Source organism: Aulostomus chinensis, chromosome 12, assembly GCF_037954235.1.
Source record: "Aulostomus chinensis isolate RoL2024-O1b breed Wild chromosome 12, RoL_Achi_v1.0, whole genome shotgun sequence".
Taxonomy (NCBI): domain Eukaryota; kingdom Metazoa; phylum Chordata; class Actinopteri; order Syngnathiformes; family Aulostomidae; genus Aulostomus; species Aulostomus chinensis.
Window position 1 is genome coordinate 12,945,089 of NC_141331.1, and position 22,931 is coordinate 12,968,019.

At 42.0% G+C, this 22,931-nt stretch overlaps 1 protein-coding gene across 2 annotated transcripts in view; it reads left to right on the forward strand.

Moving 5' to 3' along the window:
* fgf14 (fibroblast growth factor 14) overlaps window positions 1-22,931 on the forward strand; it is a 92,587-nt gene that overhangs the window by 40,083 nt on the left and 29,573 nt on the right. Inside the window, exon 1 of one of the 2 annotated variants that reach the window (XM_086220242.1) lies at window positions 17,884-19,048. The exons of the other annotated variant lie outside the window; for it this stretch is intronic. Within the exon in view, the coding sequence (XP_086076368.1) occupies window positions 18,856-19,048 (193 nt within the window). The 5' untranslated portion in view covers window positions 17,884-18,855. Of the gene's footprint in view, window positions 1-17,883; window positions 19,049-22,931 lie in introns of those variants that run through there. 2 annotated transcript variants of the gene reach the window in all.

Below are 22,931 nucleotides of genomic sequence, written 5' to 3' on the forward strand. Positions count from 1 at the left end.
ACAATGAGTATTGCCTACATGTAGCGTATTACTCCACACAGTTGTGCTATTTTAGGTCTCTCTGAAACTTCTGAAAAGGGTAAGCTGACATTAGCATGAGCCTGCTGACTTGTCGTTGAGGAGTAACAGTAAGACAGCCATAGCTGCAGAGTAGAGCTCGAAGTACCTCCTCACGCCACTTTTAGTTTATCAGTTGGTGAAAGGGTACGAAACATGCCGAAATGCATGGAAATTGTACAGCGCCCTCTGCTGGATAATCAGGGAGCTGCTTCAAAATTGATGACATGACTTTGAACAGTTTATTACGACTAGAAGACGAACATGTAGCTGTAGTTGGTCCACTGGTTTTTGTATCTGATACCCCAACAAGTTAAAACTCTCTCATAGATGTTCTATGATGTGTTTATTTGCTGGCATGTGCTTTGGTTAAGAGTACATGTGTAAAAGGGCTGAGTGAAGAGGCACAGCAACCTGGAGCTGACACAAATAGATAGATAGATAGATAGATAGATAGATAGATAGATAGATAGATAGATAGATACAGAGAACATCATGCGTAGGCTGAATGCAAGCCTCTTGGGAGCTTGCCTGCAGGTTAAGGAGGTTCTTGCTGTAACTGAAGAGCCTCTTTATTCATTTAATTACAGGTTGGCAAAAAGTCTTTGATTAAAGACTTTCTTATTGAAGTGGAGGTGGCTTCAGCACTCCAATATATGTAAATACTGGAGTAGCGCACCACATGCTACTGCGCGTGAACTTCTCATCATTGGTGATGTTGCTTTGTCACTACGCTAGCTGTGTTTAAGATGGTTAAGAGGAGTCATAGCTTACAAGAAAGCCTTTAATAAATGCAGTCTTTAGCCTTTATTTTCAAAGCTCAAGTATGAATTTGAACTCAAGTTAAACGGCAGCAATCCAAGATAAAGCAGGAAAGCAAAAAAAACAAAAGAAATAGACTAAATTGTATTATTTTCATTTTAAATTTGCCTATTGATATTTAATGTAAATGTCTCGGTGCTGCCTCTTGTCTGTAAAGCTGTTCACACATCGTTGACACAGTAGCAGCCCCCCCCCAACCGTGTCCCTCCCCTGCCACATATATGTTCCTCCACCCACATGTATTGTTTGCCTCTCTAATCTTATTTATTGGATTATAGATCAGATTAAGTATCAACACTGTAAGTATTTCCCTTTCCATTTTTGAAAAAATCAAACTAATTTAAGAGCACACAAGAAATCCCACCTGCACTCTGTCTTTATGTCTGTATTTTTCCTCCTTTGTGACCGTCAGTGCTGAGAACCATTGCAAATGTTGAGTGTTTTGCAAAAAACGATCAGTGAAAAGCACCTTAACTGTTCAAAATGCTAGTGGGTCTCCTGTTGATTGTACAAATTCAGAGTCAGATATTCACATGTGCTACTTCTTCAACTTTTCCTACTTTAGTGGGCTGGAAGATATAAGTGTTAACCATCTCTGCTGATCTCAGTACAGTTTGAGTTGTACTTGACTGTCCAGTTTAGCACCTCTCAAAGTAGGCTGTTTGTAATTGAGGGGGGTTTATTATAGAAGGCCAGGGGATATTTTAAAACTGATAGAAGCGTTCTGAAAGCCAGGGCTAACTGTAGCAGCCCTGATTCTGTCTTGGTGATTTACACCGCTGCGTAGTGCATTGTGGGTCTTCCAGAGGCTTTTAACACAAAGGATAGGCCCTCCAGTTGGGGCCATATACATGATGAATTACCTGGCGCTTATGAGATAACACACATCAAAATGTTGCCGTCACACTCTTACGACGCCTGCGGAGCAGCCAGACATAGAAAAGAGCGGGCCGGTATTTCATCTATCCGCTCTCTAAACACAGAATGTGTGATGGAGATGATATTGCAACACCTAACTGAGGTAAAGAGATCAGAGGCGTGTCAGTGACCGACAGAGGAGGGATCCATGAATTATTCAGGTCAACTTTGCTGCACTGAGACCACGTTAATGCATCAAAAAGCTGAAAATAAGCCAATTATGACATATGATGGAAGCGTTGAACCACTGTGACACCCATTTCATATTTAATATCTTTACATGTACCGCATAAATGGCTTTTTTCCCCAACATGAGACTCTTTACCTTTTTGCAGGGTCCATACAGATTAGCAGTAAATCATAGAGGCTAGTAACTAATACTTGTGGCTGATACTCAGTTGCAATAAAAATTAAAAAGTATGTGTGTGTGTGTGTGTGTGTGTATGGGTGTGTGTCTATGTCAGAACTTTGGTCTGCCTGTGGGCGTCTGATCAGGAAAATTGAAGAACCATGCAAATCTGTACTCTGACATTTAAAAAAAAATCTGTGGTCACAGATCTGCAATCTGTAAATTATATAGTAAACTATGAAAGGTCCCATAGAAAACACATTAATGCCGTGAATCTACCCCTCAGTCTAAGTTGAAGGGGATTTATTTTTCGGATGCAGTCATCACTCTAGATTTAAATGTGCATATAATCTACATGGACAATGTTTTCCAATACATGTGCACATCTGTATGCACAGATTATCAATCCAAGCTCTCCATTTATAGAATATACACACAGATTTATTTTTCTGAGCTAATACTCTGCATAAGTGACAAGCATTGCACTGGGATGTCTTTTTTTTTTATTTTTTTTATTTTTAAGATATGTCTTACCCCCCACTACACCTTGCATTTTTAAGAGCTTGTTGTAAGTTCAGGTATGAATCTTTAACTCAGCTTCCCCTCTTTCACGCGTATTTTTCGGCACGGGTGACCTCACGTACATCAACATGTAATGATGCTGTTTGCATCGCAGTCTCTTTTTTTCTTAAAATGAAAAGGCGACGGGAGGCTGGCGAGCAAAGTAACAGGATTCACAGGCCTCCGTGATGCTCTCAGTGACAGGTTTTCCCCTCCTGTCAACCTCCAGACTCATCACCTTGGAGCAGGGAGCATCATGAATATTCACCAGTGTCCACTGTTTATTACTATGCAGCAAAGATCAATGAGTGCCCTCTGCATGTGCAACATATTCCGATCCCTCTGTTATTGTTCCAGCCTGTGAATAAAGGCCAAAACTGAAGCAGCGTTCCACAGTGAGCCCTGGAGACATGAACAAGTAGGAAGCCCGTTTGTAGAGCTGTGTCCATCTTTACCGTCTCATCTCCTGTGTTCGCCGTTCGGCTTTGTGGACACACTGCCTATTGTACACAGCGCTGGTACTAAAATGCTCACTATGATTAAGCTGAAAATCAAACATTTGGATTGCGCCAGAGTGAAACAACTCTCCCCCTGCAGCATGCCAAATAAATATTGAGTTTATGAGTTTGTACTCATTCTCTAATTGGCAGCAGACTTTGACTGTGACACAGTAAAGCAAATCATTTAATTCTAATTTGATTTCCCTCTAATCATTTCACTTTTGATTACAAAAATAACTGAGCATTAATTAGCTTTTGATACTGTTTAGTTGTGTAAATAACAGTATGGAGAATGTGATATATGCAGGAAGGTGAGGACCAAAGACACCCAGTGTTGTTATTAAATCAGCTTTTCTAAAGAAACATAGACTCCCAACATGAGCTCTGGCTGCTGGACCAGCATGTTGTCTCTGCGTCATGCAACATGTTTTAATCAGCTAATGCCACACCAGGTTGACTTATGCTGCTTGTATTGAGTGTGTGTCCTGCTCAGTGACTTAACCTGACCATCCATTCATGAGAGGGGGCTCATAATAAAATGATTTTATTGGGAATTCTCTTGTTAGCACATCGGTGGGTGGGTGGGTGGTCTGGGAGATGCAGGGGTGGCGGCGGTGGAGCAAGGAGCTGCTGTTGAGGGGTTTACATGGTTCTTAATGGTGGTCTACACCGAGGTTTGATATGTGTCAAGAAAATCTGTCCGGCAGAAAAACACATTTGCATAAAGCAGTTAGAGCGCGTGAATGATGGATGGAATTGTGGGCGGGTATGTGTGTGTGTGTGTGTGTGTGTCTACTGTGTACATTTGCTTGTGTACACACACACACGCACACACACATGCATATATGTGGGAGTGGGAGGCACGGCGGTGGGTGTGCACACCAAATGATTCAGCACTTCATGGACAAGATTCATGTTTTATGAGTACGAGCTCCAATAAATTACACAGCCTGTGTTTTTGTGCTGCGGCAGCACGCCGGCCGGTTTTCCCCCTCCTCCCTGACACATACACCTTTCCAATTTTCACTCACACTTTCACATTACTCTCCCTTTACCCTCTCTTGTTGCATACTAATACCATATATATATATAAAAAAAAAAAAAAAATATTGTAAGATGCTATCTACCCTCAAGTAAATATCATCCAAGAACATCAGTAAGAGCACCTACGGGTGTTTACTGCTCAGCCTACTAGCAAGTGTGTAAAGTCGACTGTGGGAGAGAGAAACTTGACTCAGTATGTTTACCTGGGCTCCATGTGTAGGCTTGTGACAAGCCACTGAACGTACCTCAGGGTGCTTCCTGTGTGTTACTAAGCAACGGTGAGCTTGCACTGCAGTGTGCCTCTATAATTTTCTTAAAGGATACCATTCTTTCTTGTTGTGTCCCTGTGTACAAGTGTATTTGATTGTGCATGGAAGCGGGGAAAAAGGGCTGTTGTATAGGAAGGAAGAGGAGGACTTGGCTTCTGTGTGTTTGGTGTATCAACAAAGAAGCTGATGGTATTGCTTGAGTCAGGGGAGTCAAGAACACACAACTGATCCATGTCCCACCTGTTGCTTTAACATTTAAAGCCATCGTGAAGTTAAAACATAAACTTAGCACAAGAGATCCCAAATAGATCCTGTTTTTATATACTTGCATGTTTGTACTGTTCGTGTCCGATCTCAAGGTTGCTATTGGTTTTCCAGGATGCATCCATGCATCCATCTGCCAACAACCATCCATGTGTTGTTGAAGCAGGGATTTCATATCTCCACAGTAAGAAAAAGATCTTAGTTAACTTTCTGTGGTGCTGGCATGAAATATACACAGATGTTATGTATTTTTTAACAGTCATTTCATATATTTCTATGAGACCTGGTTGAAGCATGTGGTAAATATTCTCCCCAAGAGAGAAAAAGTGGTCTTTCATTAAGAGTGATGTACCCAGACTTAACCAGGCCGTAACCACTGCGATAAAATATCACGCATTTTCATAATGAAAGCACAGAAAAATAATGTCGTCCTGCAGATTGTTGTTTCTCAGGGTTGCAGACCACATGTGGCATAGCAGTCAGGGGTTTTGGTTCCATCTAAGCAAGTTCCTTTACGGAGTGATAAAGGCTTTCTCGTCTGATCAGTGATTTCGATTGTTTCAAAAGATCAGAATAACAAATAACAGCTTCACGGAATTTCTTAGTATGCATCCTGCTTTCGTTCCTGTAGAAATGAATTTCGAAAAAAGCTTCTTACATTAAAGACAGTACGACATCGTGAACACACACATTTGAACCCGCCTCAGTTGCAATTGTTAAACCAATCTCATTCAAGCTCATCGATTAAGGAGCACATTTCTCTGAGCAGAAATTGACCAGGTGTCAGGGGGCTGATGGAGAGGGCAGCGTTTTGTTTGTGAGCTAATGCGCCTGCATATGTGCGTGTGCGTGTGTGTGTATGTGTGTGTGTGTCTTGGCCTTTGTGAGAGCGGACGTTTGTGTGCAACTGTACTTCACAAACGTCTGACAAGCTCCCCTTTATTTCAGTGCGGGGCTATTTTTAGAGTCGTGTCGAAAGGTTAACTTCTCGATTGGCTGGAAAAAAAAAAAAAACAAGCCCTGAAACAAAGGTTTAGCAGAGACAACATGTTTCCTCTGGGAAACGGACGCTGCTACATTCACCTGCTGCATCTTTGACATCGCCTGAAACAAATCATTGCTGTCAGGTGGTTGGATGCGTTGATGGCTGGTGTTATAATTGTGCATTTATCTTCAAAAATTGTCTTTGTCTCTTTTTTTTTTTGTTGCCTCAATTCTGATCAAACTACGTGGAGATTACAGAGTCCCGTTAAATGTATTGGTGTCAAATGTTGTGACGTCTGAGTGAAAGAGCACAGAGTGCTGCGAGAGAGTGAGACCATGTGACACCACCCCAAACATACTCAAGCCCAGTCAGGCTAACAGCGATTCAAGAAACCCTCTAAATTATGGATACACTTTTCAAAACTTGAAACAGACAACACAATTTTTGTATATTTGGCCATAGTAACGCATCGCCCCTGAGGGGACACCCGATGAAACACAGAATATATGTTAAAGCTGAAGAGTGCGCTACAATTAAGCAGTAGCACGTCCAAACGTGGTGAAGCTTGGACTTGTTTTTGTTCCAGGAGAAAGAAAATGATCAATAATAGTAGGTTCCAGGACCAGTAATAGTATAACCCAACACTTCACCCAAATAAACCATGAGTCAGATAAATGTATGATGCTAAAATGAATTTGATTTGGTCAAGTGATGATGACTTCGCCGAATATAGAAGTATAGAAGCAAGCAGTGTTAGATTTGAAGGTTTCCCCCCCATCAGGAATGTATTAAGCAAAGAAAAGTGAAGTAAAAAGTTTGCCTTATCACATTGCAACTGTTCATTTTTTTGACCTGTAAGTGTTTTGTTGACACGTTTACAGCTTAGTGGCACTGCTAGTTTTTGCATAAGGCAGTCAAACAGGTTTATAATGAACCGTTCAGCTGCTAAAGTGTACATTCTGCATTATTAACAAGACAACACTCAAAATGTACCAGACACAACATGACAAAAAGATTCCATTTAGCGTTAAATTCCAGAAGGAAACTGTAACGGAGGCTTCAGTCATTCGTCAGACTTAACTCTGTAGCATGTAAACAGGAATATTCCGTAAGAAAATCAAAATATTGTCCAATTTAGAATCGGGTGACATGCTTTTTCCTTGTACTCTACAGGGTTAGCGCTGGTAATATAGACTGGTGCTGGAGTAGCAGCAGCAGGTCAGAGGTGTGTGTCATTCTCCAACAACCTCATCAACACCATCAGTTCTCTTTCTCTTTTTTTGTCCAAAAACAGTGTACATCTATCCTTAGGCCCACGATTATAAACATGTCTCCTCCTCCCTCTCCACCTCCTCTGTAAGTAGGTGAGATGGAGGAGGTGAGTGATACAGCGAAGGCCAACACTGACACAGTCCACATTGTAGGCTTCATCCTGCCAATTATTCAGCTCTCTCTCTCTCTCTCTCTCTCTCTCTCTCTCTCTTTCTCTCTCTCTCTCTCTCTCTCCACATCCACATTCTGTTTCACTTTTAAAGGTTTAAAGAAAATCAACCATGACAAAGTAACTTTTTTGTTGCAGTTTGAACGAACCCCCCCCACCCTACCCACCCATGTGTAGGCCAGTCACAGAGACCAGAGTTCTGGCATCTCACTTACACACTAGCTAATTATAGTCCACTGTAATTACAAATGTGTCATTTCTCATTAGGCCCTAACGGCACACATGCAAATGAAATACTTTATTTGACAGAGGGGCTTATTTATCTTTTCCTCTACTCTTCAGGGTAAAAAAAAGAACATGTTAAAGGTACTCATCCTTCCATTTTAATAAAGCTTATATCACTTTCATTATTATTTCATTATCCTGATTTGCATATATGTAAATTGGGCCCCTGGGGGCATAAACAGAAAGTGTTGTGTTTAATCTTTGTTTCCGCTATTCTGGAGCCTCGTGGTGGACTACACTTTTCTTCTTCTTTGCTTACATTAGTTCTCTTGACCTTTAACCTAAAACAAAAACAGGTCTTGGTGTGTCTGTGGTTGTTTGTATGTTGTTTTCTGCGCCATCACGGATTTGTTTTACGCAGAGTGTGTGATGGAATGATGGAGGCTAATGTCTTCATCAAATCAAGATCTCATCCAGCTGTGTTCCCCTGCACGCATGAGCCAGCTCAGTGTGTACGGTGTTACACTACAGTACTGCATCACTTCCTGTTATTGGAAACTATGTGTGTCCTCAGGCTCTGATCTATATGAAACAGAGCCCCCCCTGCATCAATTGCATAACACTCAGACATTAAAAAACAAATATTTCTCTCAGTTTTTGTGGCCCCCCCCCCAACACCGTACTTTATTTTCATTTTAGATTTTGTTGCACTCATTCTGTCATTCCCTCACATGCATACACATTCATGTTTAGTAAATACATACGTGCCCTCACACTAAATCCCAGCTGACAGCAGAGGATCAATGCATGCTTGCAGGCAGCAGAAACACTCAATCAGATTCTGGTTTCTCTCTGCAGCCTCACTTGCTCTTGTTGGAACTTCCTGTGCAACAGTGGAACCGTGTTTTCATCATGTTGTCAGAAGAACCATTAACTGAATAACAGCTAGATTGATAGTTTTGATAAAGTTGGACACACACACACACACACACACACACACACACACACACACACACACACACACACACACACACACACACTAAACACAGTAGCTTGTTTTGACCACTTGAGGGCATCTTGGTCGTCTTAAGGCAAATGAGTTTTTTGTTTCTCCTTCATGCGTCTTTGTTCAGTGTAGAGTCCTGACAGCTGGTTCTCTAAATGCACACCAACACTAAAACAGCTTGTGGTTACAGTAACAGTACCAAACTGACACTGTTGCTTCACTTACAGTCTAGTTTATGTTTAATTCACAGGATAATTTCACACCATGTTGCCCCACAGCTAATTTGAGTGGTAACACATTTACTTGTTTGTCCATTCAATCACAAGGGAAAAGAGAAAAGAGTTTCCGAGTGTGTGAATTCTCTGTGTAGAGCAGTTGCATCTCTGAACACTGTAATCCTGCAGCAGTTCCTCCTGCCGAGCTCTGTACTGCTCTCTAGTGGCAGAAAATTAGTAAAGCATTTTTGAGCATGACTAAGAATCCAGCATTTTCATGAACATTCCTATTAAATAGAAGCGTGTGAAGTTGGTGCGACTCTGGCAGTGTCGATAATGTGTGCTGCACAAAAGAAAAACAAACAAAGACAGTGAGCTGGATAATTGTTCATAATGTGCACTTATTTTATTTAATGGTTTGAAAGTGTTCAGCCAGCGTAAGAGAATCTGCCACATCGGTTCTACTGTAATTGAAGACAGCATTTATCTCTGAGTCATTCAATCTGCGAGTAAATGATGCACCTCGATTCAGCCTGTCAGTTGCTCTTTACTGTAAGCGTTATTAATGCAAAAGCCTCATATTTATCTCCATATCGATGACTTTTTATACGTACCGTTTTCTTTCAAAATATCACTGAGCAAACAGCCATCCCCTGTAAAAACTTGTAGCTCTCTTGATAACATTTAACACTTGGATATGCGGATACATATTAAACAGCAGCCCTGAGTTCTAGTAACGTTCCTCTTGATTCAAAGTTCCACACAGACAAAAATTAAATGCAAAATGCTACATTTTCATCTTTATATGTCTTGTTTTGTTTTTTGTTTTTTGCACTGCAAATCTTTGATTGCAACTCAATTTATCACCATAAAATCATCATTAGCCTCCATAAAACTGATCAGCCCATGTTCGTGTTTAAAAATAACTTTGCTTTTTTTCAACAAAATTTTTTTTTTTTCAGAGGTAATGGAAAGTTTCTTTTCTGAGTCGACTTGATCCTGTTTCCTTTTTGACATTAAGTATCTGCAGGATGTAAGTGATCAGCTTAACCTCAGACTGCAGCAGCACCACATGTCTCATGAAACCCTCAAACACAATTTTGTCTTTGACTGGGATTTGCTGGACAATTTTGACAGACACGCCAGAATCTTTACACAGTTTGGCTGATTGATTAGCTCATATTGCTGCCAGACAAAAAATATAGCTGGAGTAATTTTCTTTGTGTTTATTCAACTATGTGAATGTGTGTGTGTGCACGGTTTCTCCTCCGTTCAGCGTAGATATGAGTGTGTTTGTACCACGTGTCTCATCCGGTGTTAAAAGTGAAAAGAAGTTCCTGGATCTGACCCCAACATTTCATGTGGCACCATGAGATGGGCTGAAACAACACAAACCATGTGTGGAAGAGGACGTTGAGATCAAAAGACACTCAATTTTCCAAAAAAAACCCCCCAAAAACATGACCTTTAAAAACGGCCCCCCCAAGGGTAGAAGGGCCATTGACGTGAACCGCTACCGGATTTACAAGAAAAAGTCTCCTTTGCCTCAAGAATAAAGCTTTTAAGCTGGAACTTTGATATTTTAGTAAGAACAGCTGGGCAGACATCGTCTGTTTGTTTCCACACTCAAATACAAAGTAAGCAAATTTAAGGATTTAGAAGGAGACAGCCTGAAGTAAGGAGACAGTCAGCCTCAAGTCTGTAGGAGAGACTGATGGTGCATTTACTTACCAATTAGGATTAAAATCTCAATTAGGAAGTTGAGTTAGATGTTGACATTGTGTGTGTGTGTGTGTGTGTGTGTGTGTGTGTGTGTGTGTGTGTGTGTGTGTGTTTGTGTGTGTGAGTGAGGCAGAGAGGAGGCTTGTGACTACATTTTAATGCCATTTATATGTTTATAGGTATGACCATTCCTGTTTGCTACCATGTGGTCACGTGACACACTGATGACATCTCTACCACCTTAATTTAATTTAACGTAATGCCCCGTGTTTTTAATGTTCTGCCAAGTGTTGCAAAATTCAAGACACACACACACACAAACACACACACAAATGTTACGTTAAGTCTTTGGTATGATACAACAAATCATGAAATGTTACAGGCTGCTTGGGTGAGCCAGGACAGCAAATTGCAGCATCAATATCGTTTTGTTTGGACTGTTGATTTCATGTTTCAGTCTCTCTCTTTTTTTTTTTGCTTTACATTTTTCGTTTTTTTAAAAATCCGGTTCACAGGCTACTTCCTGTCAGCTGCGTCCCATCAGCCCTCGTCAGCCCCGTTCAGCTCCTTGCCTGACCTCATCTTTGACCACGTGCTCATTGTCTCATTAGTCCAGCTGTTTCTTTGTCGGAGCCTCTGTTCTAGTTCTATGTTTTATCTCCTCTCGTGTGCTCTCCCAGTGTCGTTGCCCGCTTTGATCCTAGTTTGTTTTTTTCTTCCCGTAATAAATCTCTGTCTGAAATACTTGCTTGGTTTAATATATATATTTTTTTTTTGCATTTGGGTCCACCTTCATCCACCGTGGTGACGGGATTAGATGGATTATAATCAGCGCACAGACTCCAACACACACAGCACAAAGCTCCACTACACCTCCGAATGAAGGAGAAACCAGTGGAGGATAGTGTGTTTGCGATCACAGATAGATCACTCTAGTGCACTGAGTGGCTCGAGCAACGTAAATGAAGTGTTAGAAGCTGTGATAACGTTTGATGTGTGTGTGTGAGTGTGTGTCTGCCACGGTTAATGATCAGGATTCACCTCCACCCTCTCCTGTAGCATCGGCATCATCCGATCCTTTTTAAATCTTTATTTTCCACCCGGCGTAGCAGCAGCTAATGACGATGAGCTCTATAACTTTGGTCATCACAGACATCGCCGGTCATTGTCTGTCAAAGGTCATATCACTCTAGAGAGGAGACATTACAGCACTCACACACACACACACACACACACACACACACACACACATATTTCATGGAGATGTAGTTTAACGGTTATGGCTTGGATTCTTTCATTAAGAGGAGGACATTAGTCATGTTCTCACACAGAAAATTAATGATTAAAAGATGTTAAAGGTCCATTAGGAATTCAGAGTTTAATAACTTCCTTCCCCTGCGAATTCAGATGCATTTATTTGGGAGGAACATAGCAAGTTAATGAAGATTTCTAGGACCAGATAATGTAAAAACACCAGAGTTGACATCTCTTAAAAATAAATTACCGTAAGACATAGAAACATAATAAAAATATCAAATAATTGATGCCCTGTGTTGAGAGTACACATTGTAAAAAAGGAGCATTCGTGCAAAAAGGGAGCATCATGAGTAGCATGCATCATATCAGAGGAGCAATAATGGAGAGATGAGAATGCTAATTAGAATGAGAGTTTGGGGCCAACACACATTTACACGCACACACAAGTTTAATTTGTGGAGTTGTATTTATTTGATGAAGTATGGTTCGTTGAAGTAATTTCCTCCGAATGCATGTATTTAGCTCTGATGTGCTGGACTGGTGGAACCAGTGGCCCTGCAGCCTTCACTCTGTCTGTTCATTTGAATGGGATGTAAAATGGACTGAAATATAAAAAAAAACAAAAACATTCTTTTGAATGAAACCTGTAACCTTCGGTCATGTGTTTCCAACAATTTGAGAAACATTTACTGACCCGACTGTCTCCGTGTCACATGTTTGAATTCACATCAGAAGCTCGACCTGACCTGACACGTCCTCCATTACCATCTCATTAAACTTGCTCAACTACTCTTTTTCACCCGTATCAGAAGATGATTAATATTAATGTGCAAACTTATACACTAAACCATAAGGAATACACACACACACACACACACACACACACACACACACACACACACACACAATTGCTAGAGAGGTTTAGACTAATTGATATTCTCCCACACTGCCCAGGGCTTCTCCAAGGAACCTAACCCTGCAGTGCTGCTGACATGGCACATTCCTTCACTGCTGCAGACTTAAAATAGGATCAAAGGATGAGACTGTGTGTGTGTGTGTGTGTGTGTGTGTGTGTGTGTGTGTGTGTGTGTGTGTGTGTGTGTGTGAGTCTGTGTGTGTGTGTGTGTGTGTGTGTGTAAAACAGATAGGAAGGAGGAGCTAAGGGTGTGTGTGTGTGTGTGTGTGTGTGTGTGTGTGTGTGTGTGTGTGTGTGTGTGTGTGTGTGTGTGTGTGTGTGACCAGCAGACTTTGTCAGTTTTGTAGCCGGTGAAGAGGGAGAAGGACCCTTGGCTGTTTCATTTTTGAACAGTTGACCTTTCCTCTCAAAGTTACAGCTCTATAGAAAGAGTTAATCATGCCAGTCAGTTATCGTGACTCACATTTTAATCAAGATGTTGTTATTAGACCCCCTCCCGATTTAGCAGAACGATGGATTGTAAATAAAACTAAGAATACTGCTGAAAGGAGGAGTTTTTCAAGGCTTTGTAAAGTTTTTGATGATTTGTATGATTGAGATTAGTTGGCGTAGCGACGACGGCTAATATTGTTTCTGTTAATTGTTTGCAGTTGAATAAAAGCTGGGAACTAATAGGATTCTGCTCCTTTTCAGACAAGCAAAGCAGGATTCAGGATTAGTTTTTTTTTTTTAATGATTTTTTTTTATGATATTTTTGCGTGCTTTTGCCCGCTCGCTCTTTAATTCCATTTTTTTTTAATTTGTCACAGAAAGAAAGAAAGAGATTTATTCTGAGATGTAGGCATTAAACGCTGATTGTGGTCTCTGTGGAGTTCAGCACCACAAGTGTTAAGAATGGGCACTTGGCTGTGTTTGAGTGGCGCTCGTAGTGTTTCATTAATGTCTCTGTCGGAGGGCTCTGCACCTCGGGCTCACTCTAATCTCATGCTGCTGGGGGCGGCACCTCTCCATCATAAGAGAGAAACCAACTGTAATGTGGCTATATATATTCTCTGGTGGCACACTGAGTACACCGAGCAGCGATTATGAGATGTACATTGAAAGGATTTGATTGCCCTCTGCATGAGAAGATGAAGCAGCCAGCTAAAAGTCTGAGACCCCACACCTGCTGCATCAACTCTGCTTCTCATTTGGAACCAAATCGTTCCGGAAGGGTTGTAAAATATATTATTTTACATATTATTCAATGAGGGTGTCACGTGACTGCCGGCAACGCAGCAACACTTCAAGAAATCTGCATCCTTCCAGCAAACCTCTTCATTTATTCAGTCATCGAACTGAATCTTGTTTTTTTGTTTTTTTCTGTTTTTCTCACACAGTTGAAAGAAAGAAAAAAAAGAAAGAAAGAAAGGTTAAGACTTTAAATGTCATCGATTGATTTTCTAGTCCCTGAGTCAGATTTTGTATTAAAACTGTTCATATTTTTTAATTTGATATTGATCCATTCACTAAACTACTCTCGGTGAGTAATCCATACTGTGCCCAACCATGTTTGTCCCCCCCCCCAAAAAAATCCTTTTTTTTTTTTTTGACAGGTGGCGTTTCTCACGTGAGGTTCAGTTGCACGAGCAGTAGCCTAGCAGGCCTGCAGAGGAGTCAAGTGCAGCAGCTGGGACGAGTGTGAATCTACCCTTCAATTACAGAAATATCAGTTTTAATGAAAAATCTGAAGTCAAACAACCGAGTTGGAAAACGACATCGGGACAAAAACGGAATGTGAGCACGTTCGAACGTGAAATAGTAGCGACCCTCTTCTGATGGCCCCTGTCATGTTTTTTGTTCAGAGGATTACAAACTGGGTTAACGTAGAGAATTGTTGAAACTTTGAGTTTCAGAAACGTGAGGCGAACGAGACCGCAAAGCCAAAAATCTCCTCTCTTCGAGACTTCCCTCCATTCTGGAAGTGAGAAGACAGTGAAAGAAAACAGCAACTTGTGACGTAATGGTTAACGATTCACTCATAATCAGGACGCAGTTCACCGTATTTCTACGTCTATTGTCTGTCCGACACTTGTCCTGCACTTTTGACGATTCTGCCTCTTATATCTAATTTGATATAAATAACCTCTGAGTACTCCTGGTCCACCTTCCAGGGTCTCACCACATGAGCTAATTTGTGACCACTTAACAAAAACCCTCAGTTTTCATTCCCCATCTTTAGCTCTTGATGTGCACTCGCTCTCTGATTAGCTCCTACTAGACTCATCATACCAACCACTATAAATAATATTTACGGATTAAAACATTAAAGCACGGGGAGGGGGAGGGTGAACGAAGATGTAAAGGACACACGTAAGCAAAATCATTCCTTCTCTCAAATTCAATTAACACTTTGACAACACCGCATAATTTCATCGCAGAAAATTAAGCTTCATTTCTTTTTCTGACAACTGCTGAGTCCCCCGACTGTTCGTCTTGGCTGATAAAGGAACGTGGCCACGAAGCGAAGAAAGAGCAATAATCGAATGGCTTGTTTACCCCGGTTGTACTGGGTGACATTTGTTGAGGCCTGGCGGCAGGACATCTAACTGACACTAATGTCATTTCCTCACGGGAGATTAGATTACAATGTTTGGACCTAATGAGGATGTGGCTTCAAAAACCTACTTCTCCCCATCCCACCTATACTTTGATACTTGTGGTTTTCTATTCTGTTCAGGTTTGGTATGCCAACATGCAACCTGATACACTCTGTTTCTCTCATTTTTGTAGATCTATTGTAGATTTCACCCTCCGGCTACTTTTTGCGTCAGATTGTGTTAATCAAACTCAGTTTCTCAGGGATTCAACTTAAAGAATGTCTGACTGTTGAAAGCCTCCATGAGCAAATTAACGCCAACGGCTCGGGGGCAAACCGTCAGCTCACCGTAACCTTGTTAGGTCCTAGAAGGGCCAGTATAAATGGGCCATTAGAAGTCACGGCTAAAGGCTTTGGTTTAGAGAGCTTTGGAATGGGATTGACATGGACTCTCATACGTTTACATGTAGAAGGAAAAAAAATGTAGGTACGTGTGCTGATGTTTTATGATTTTTTTCCAAAAAAGTGCTTCTTCTTTTATATTTGGTGTATATACAGTGTGCTGTTTTGTATCCTTCATCTCAGGGGGGTGCATTCACATGGATTATTTGTGCTACTTCAGTGTGCTGTGACAAGGTTTGTGTGCGTTATACGCTAAAAGTCCTGTGTTTTGTGTGTGTGTGTGTGTGTACAAATGTGTCAGACCATCCACATATTCAGCTGAGTGATTGAGTGAAAACCGCTGTGCAGAAAAAAATCTTGTCTTCAGTCTTCAAAGTGTACGGGTCCAAATGTATTAAATGTAAAACGGGTATGAACGGGTCCAAATGTATTAAATGCTGCATTCGTGGAACTGACTTGTTTTTATACAAACTAACTGATAATTTATGCATCGATTTAAACAAAGAATCTGACGCCTTAGTTTCATTCAGTTCCAAATGTAGCTTCGTCAAAATAAATAAAGTTCATTGTAAAGTCACTATTTAAATGAGTGATGAATAAAACATTGTTATAAGTTTTAAAAAATCCGTTTTAGATCCTGTGAAATTAGATGCATGTCATAGATACTAAATGTTTGTATTTTACTAAGTGGTATTTGTATATCGTTGCCCTCTTAAAACAAGTAATTTTTTTCAAGTTTTTCAGAAAACACAAAAAACTGGAGACAAAACATCATAAGGAGTTTTTTTTAGGCAAAAAGAAAAACCGTTGTCAAAAATGGCTTAGGCAATTGTTTTAATATGATGACATTTAACACCTAATAATCTCAGAATATTTATCCAAAAATATTTGTTCCTGTAGCTCGTACTTTATATCTCATTCTTTTCCATATTCCTTTTTTTGATATGACTTTATTTCTTTTCAATACTTGAAAGCGTCTTACGAACCAGATTCATGGAGTTACTGTTCGCCGAAAGCCACGAATTCTTCTTCTACTCCTTTATTTCACTTCCTAGCTGCGATTGTACATCCAAGCAGTTCATGCCTGGATAATTATAGCTGCGGAAGATCGATTATCCACAGTATGGGGCTGCATAGAAGCCCTCCCCGTTTCAGCAGAGCTGCTCTGAGACTTGTCGCGGTCTGACAGTGTCCGCTGCTGGCTGCAGAATTAACTGCAGTGAGTCCTCCGGTGCAGGGAGGAGACACTCCGCATGCATTCTTCTCCTCTGTGGAGTGAAAATGCATCATTTCATCCTCCACGTGAAAACTCATCTCTAAAGGGTTTATCCCTCAGTCTCCGTATTCAAGGAGAAATCCCGTTCTAATATCACGCGATATTTCCTGTAATGGGACTCAAATAATACGTTGTGGAGCTGGCGGTTCAAAGCATCGAGTAGTATCGATACAGCTGGAAATCAACAGGTGTGTGTGTGTGTGTGTGTGTGTGTGTGTGTGTGTGTGTGTGTGTGTGTGTGTGTGTGTGTGTTCATGGTAGAGAGAAAGAGAGACAGACAGACAGACAGACAGACAGAGAGAGAGAGAGAATAAATGCAGCACAGTGGAGCTCCAGTCCCCTGTGAGCCCTGTGAGACTTTTAATTACAGCCACAAACAGCAGATGGCTCTCTTGAGTTTTAATTTATGTTGCCTGTGATTGAGGAGAGAGAGAGAGAGAGAGGGAAATACGATCAAAAGGATCAAATAGTGGGTCTTACGCGGGGTCTGAATGTATGTGCCAGTTTCAGCATCCACACCGAGGACTGAGAGGAACAGGTTGTTTGTGTGTGAGTGTGTGTGTGTGTGTGGGGGGGAGTTCTACGACTTACGTTCATATCCTGCATTGAGGATGTTGAAGAAGGGACCGTAAAGAAATGTTAAATGTGCTGAAACAGTGGGCGCTATCCATGGTACCCAAACCTCAAAGCGATGGGGAGCCTGAAGGGGTGATGCGCATGCGCAGTGTTTCCTATGAGTTAGAAGTTAGAAATTTTGGCATCTTTGAAATAGTTATGGCGTATTTATCAAAGTCACATTGATCAGGAGGATTTCTCCAGCAGCTGCTGCTTCGCTTCTCTCTAACTGTAGTTCAGTGTCACGGCAGCCTCCTGACCCGGCTGATCATCGGTGGGGGGGTTAAGAAGGGAGGTTCCCCTCTCCGCTCCAGCGTGTAGTGGTCAGGACTTGTTGATCAGGAGGATTTGTTGATCACAGCGAGTGACGAACACTTCTAAGGCCCACCCCACCCCCCACACCCCCTTTCTGTGAGCGTGGGAACATAAACGCGCCGCTGTCTTATTCCCTTTACGCACTGATCGCCATGCATCTCTCTCTCCCACGCGGGGTTTATAGGAAAACCCAGCGGGTCGAACCGTTTGCTGGGGGTTAAGTTTACACATTGGTATGCAGCAGCTTGTCACACAATGCAGACGTCATCTCCACAGCACTCAGATCAGCTGTTTGTTTTTTCCTCTCTGGCTCTTATCGCCGCCTGACGGTCCAGAACTGCCGACCAGAACAGCGGAGAGAATGTGTTTCCGACAGAGGTAGTTGGAATACAAGTTACCTGCTGTGTTCATTTAGAACCGCGTACTCTACTACGGTTGCGTACCTTATTTTGTTGTTATTGTTGTTGTTGCTTTGTTCTTTTTTTCTCCAAATGCGGGACTGCTGATCTGTCCTCTTGTCGCGGATTGCAAACTTCGTTTCGCCCGGGTTTGCTGCGTTTCCTCCGGGCTGCTTCTTGTTCCTCATAGACGCCCGTGTTGACTGGATCACCGGCGGCGCACATGCACACGCGTCCCCGCCGCCACCTAAACAAGGGCAGCCTCGTCTGACAGCAGAGGAGAAAACAAGAGAGGGAGAAAGGAGGGAAGAGCGCGCGCTTTTTTTTTCTTCCTTGAGGACGCTGCAGCCGGTGTTGGACATTTAAGAAGGCGATGCAACTGAACATGACACGCAGAATGAACAGGTATGAATAACCCCCCGCCTGAGTTTGCTCGAGCTCTTCTTTAATGTTTCTGGGATTACCCATGAGATGATCTTTTCCCATCATGTCCAACAAATTCTCTACTGATGACTCAGACTTTAATATCGCAATTATCATGTAGTATTTGGACACAAACAAAGGTAATAGCTCTTAAGAAATACATTTGAGATTTTGGCACCACGGAACGGACCTCTTAGCCGCCACCATGGGACTGTGACCCGGGCTGCGAGCTCTCTGAGGCGGCTGTTTGTGTAGTCTGCGCTCCGTGTGCAGACTGGACCTGAGACATTTGGAGCCATGGCTGCTGCTATTGCAAGTGGGCTGATCAGACAGAAGAGACAAGCCCGGGAGCAGCATTTGGACCGGCCCTCGACCAACCGACGGAGGAAGAGCCCCAACAAGAACAAGGGGCTCTGCAATGGGAACCTGGTCGACATCTTCTCTAAAGTGCGCATCTTCGGCCTCAGGAAGCGGAGACTACGGAGACAAGGTGGGGGAACTTGAGTGTGCAAGATTTGTTGGTCGAGAGTGTAAATACACGGGTGATGGCTCCTCATTCAGCTGCAACCCGCGAAACACTTCTGAAATTACGTTTTTGCACCTGCGCGCGTAAACCCCAAAAAAAAAAAAAAGTTAAATAGCCTGTGAGGGAACCAGCAGGTCAAACGTCTGCGGGTTTGCTTGAATGTGCCTCTGATCATCAGCCACAGGCAGCTGCTGACAGGCTCCTGACGAGTTGAACCAAATGATTTTAACGAGTTGTCACCTCAGCGATCACGGAAGGAAGAGAAGCTGGTAGGAAGCCCACGATTCGCTCTCTCTGCTTACAGAGGCAAAAATGAAAGTCATTCATATGCGAGCAATAAACAAATAAATATATAATAAAAAGGTCAATATCAGCCACGGAATGGAGGTTACGCCTTTCAAACATCATCTCTTCTCGCATTTTACGCATCGGTGGGCCTCGTATTGCTCCAGATGATATCGCCTGTAAGAAAATGTCAGGAACAATTTTTGCTGTGACGTGGCAACCTGAGAGGATTGTCAATAATTCTTTTATTGTTACAATCACATCACATTTGACCTTTGGGATATTAATAGAAATAAAAAAAAATAGTTATAAAAAGACACGATTGATTATTCCCCCCTAGTTAGTGACTGATGGAAGGTTCCTGTTGGAATCAGCAGGTATCAAACCTGTTGCACCTTATAACTCTTGAACATTTCTATTTTTCTTCTTCTGTTGGTGGCAGATTCATACCTTCATCTGTATTCATCCTCAACAATACCGGGAGTTATTCCCCTCACAAGCTCTCAGCGATTATATGGATTAAAAAAATGGCTTTGATATCACAGGATCAATGGCGGATAGAGGACACATCTGGACAGGGGTCAGGTTGCAACAACAACAAAAATGGCAGCTTATAATCAGTTGGTCTGTTGTGTGTGTGTGTGTGTGTGTGTGTGTGTGTTTGATTGTGTGTGTGTGTGTGTGTTCATAAGTGTGTATCTACTTAATTTGCTTGCATATCAATCTTTATTATTATTAATCCTCACTGGTGTCTCCACAGATCAGATGTGTGGACAGATGATGCAGCCATTTGGTCGGGGGAATTAATCTTTTACCATGGCAGTAGATAAAACATACCCTGTTCTGTAAACGCTGTGTTTGTGTGTGTGTGTGTGTTTGTGTGTGTGTGTGTGTGTGTGTGTGTGTGTGTGTGTGTGTGTGTGTGAGAGAGAGAGGCACAAGTGGAGGTCATAACTGAACATTTCAAAGAGAAACTTGTGTGTTTACTCCGTGTCACAATGAGAATGCTGATAGTTCCAGTTCAAGCAAGCATTGTTGAAGTGTGTCGTGACACCTCTCAAAGCATGACCCCCATCGCCTGCAGGATGAGACACACTCAAATAGCATGATTAAATGGAATGGTGGGGTGGTGGTGGTGGAGTGTGTGTGTGTATCATTAAATGAGTATTTTGTCCTCATTTCTGAGTCTCTAATCAAATCTCACTGTTTTCTCTTGCTTTCATTTTATGTTTTTTGGGACTGCAAGCCTAATGGGAGTGTATACTTCATTAATTTTAAGCCTCACATGAGAATTAGGAAAAGCTAGTTTGGTAAATACTGCATACTGTTCATATCCTGCCTCTCCACATCTTAATTTTACTCACAGTTTTAGGAAATGGCTTTTTTTTGTTGTTAGTTTGATACTGAAGGTGTTTTTTTTTTTGTTTGAGACCAAATAGACGACACGTGACGCTCCCGTTATCACTGAGGCTGCAGCTTGTGAACCGTCCAAACGATGTATTTAAGTCCCACTCTGATGAGATCAGTCAGAGCGAGAGCGTGCAGGTATTCCCTCCAGTTTTGATTATCGAGCCTCAAGAGAAACACTGGATTAGCTCTTATGGGCTTTATTGATTGACACTGACATCAAGTGTGTTTTAGAGCTGGAACACTTAAGTCAAATTTGAAGGAAAACATCACTTTTAACTGTCAGTAATCAAACTAAATGACCTACGTCCACTTTTTTTCCCCCTCTAAAAACGCAGCATCCATAAAGCGAGATAGTCTTGTCTGCCGCGTTATATGCACAGATGCAATTTCCTGTCCTCCTCCTCCTCCTCCACTCCAGGGAATACACTGGGAAACATTCCTGTTTTCTCTGCCATATCAGCTTCAATTCCCGATCATCCGTGCATTTTGATAGCAGATGAACCGTCAGCCATCACACTCTGATTTTATTTATTTATTTTAGTTTTTTTTAAGGGATTAGATATGAGTTGATAATCCTGTTACCCAGATAGTGAGCTTGGGGGCTCACCCGTAATCTCACTGCTCCGACTAATTATCTCACTAGATTAGATCCATAGATTATTAGATCGTGTTCTATAGATCAGACGGTTAGATTAGCCTTCCTGCTCATGAGTGTATTGATAGGACGTCAGTCAGTGTGTCCTATCAGATGAGTTGTTGATATACAAGAACTTGAGGTGGGTGGGGGGTTGGGGGGGGGGTGTCGTAGCGCTTGATTCACTTTCCCATGACAACAGCATCAGCAGCATGGAGGGGTTTCTCCTTCACACACTGGAAAACCCCGTCTCCTCTTCCAGAAACATCCAAAGTGGGTCAAGCAGGGCAGAGCTGACAGCAGCCCACAACTGCTGCTGCAGCTCTGTGTGTGCGCGTGTGTGTGTGTGTCCTCTACTCAGAAATGAGCTCTGAAATGACACTATACAGAGAACACAGCAGACGGTGGTGGTGGTGGTGGTGGGGGGGGGGGGTGCTGCTGCTATTATAAAATAAATCAAATCAAATCACAACCTCTTTCTGTGACAGCTCAGTACTTTGCAGAGAGCTTTAACAACACAATTGGAGATCTTACGGTTCTGATGCTTGTTGTGTTCCAAGGAAACCCCCTGCTGCTGCCAACCACCTCTCTGTTTCCTTAGTAACAAAGAAGTGGCAAGCTTGTGTTGCTTAAAAAACAAAAAAGAAAAGAAAGCGAATGCCAGTAAAACGGGGAAAGTCCAACTGAAAGGTTGGATGCATTGATGGTGAAGTGTTGTTTCATCATTTGGCTGATTTGTAAAGGGAGAATATGAAGGCAGACAGGAAGAAAAACAGGGGAAAAAAAACCCACGAAGAGCAACAGAAGGAGGAAGGAGAATAAGAACTATATTTTTAAAGCAGGCCAGGATTTTAAAGCTGCCTTAAATCTGTTCTTACATTTTCATCCTCCACATCTCACTCATGTTGTGGTTTTCTAACACGCCGATCTTAAGTTTGACCTTCATTATTAGATGAATCAGTAGGTTGCTTTGTGAGAATCAGATGCTATCAGGACAATTGAAATGATGCACTTTACACACAGTTTGAAGTAAAACTGTAAATATGGTTGCTGGTTCTTGATCCATGTGTGGACATTTAGGAGCAGGATTATATATCCACTTGAATATATTGTTAAGACTTTTATACAAGACGACTGCAGTTTGATTTAGCTGAAATGACACAGGCTGCAACTGGAGTTCAAGTGTGTGTGTGTGTGTGTGTGTGTGTGTGTGTGTGTGTGTGTGTGTGTGTGTGCTCGTGTGCTCTCACCCCTCCCCAGGGAGCACAGGCAACATCGCAGGATTTATAAGAGGCGAATCACCTCCAAAACCTAACACATGTCCAGATAAACACACAGAGAAGCCAGCATTCAGTGTTGAAGTTTGATTATTACTGACCCCCCCCCCCCACACACACACACACACACTTATGACCTCCAATCAATGCCACTGCCTCACATCATTTAAATGCTGCTGATCGAATCATTAATTGATACTAGGTTGGTTAGTATTTCCCTCAGGGGATTGTGCAGTGGAAT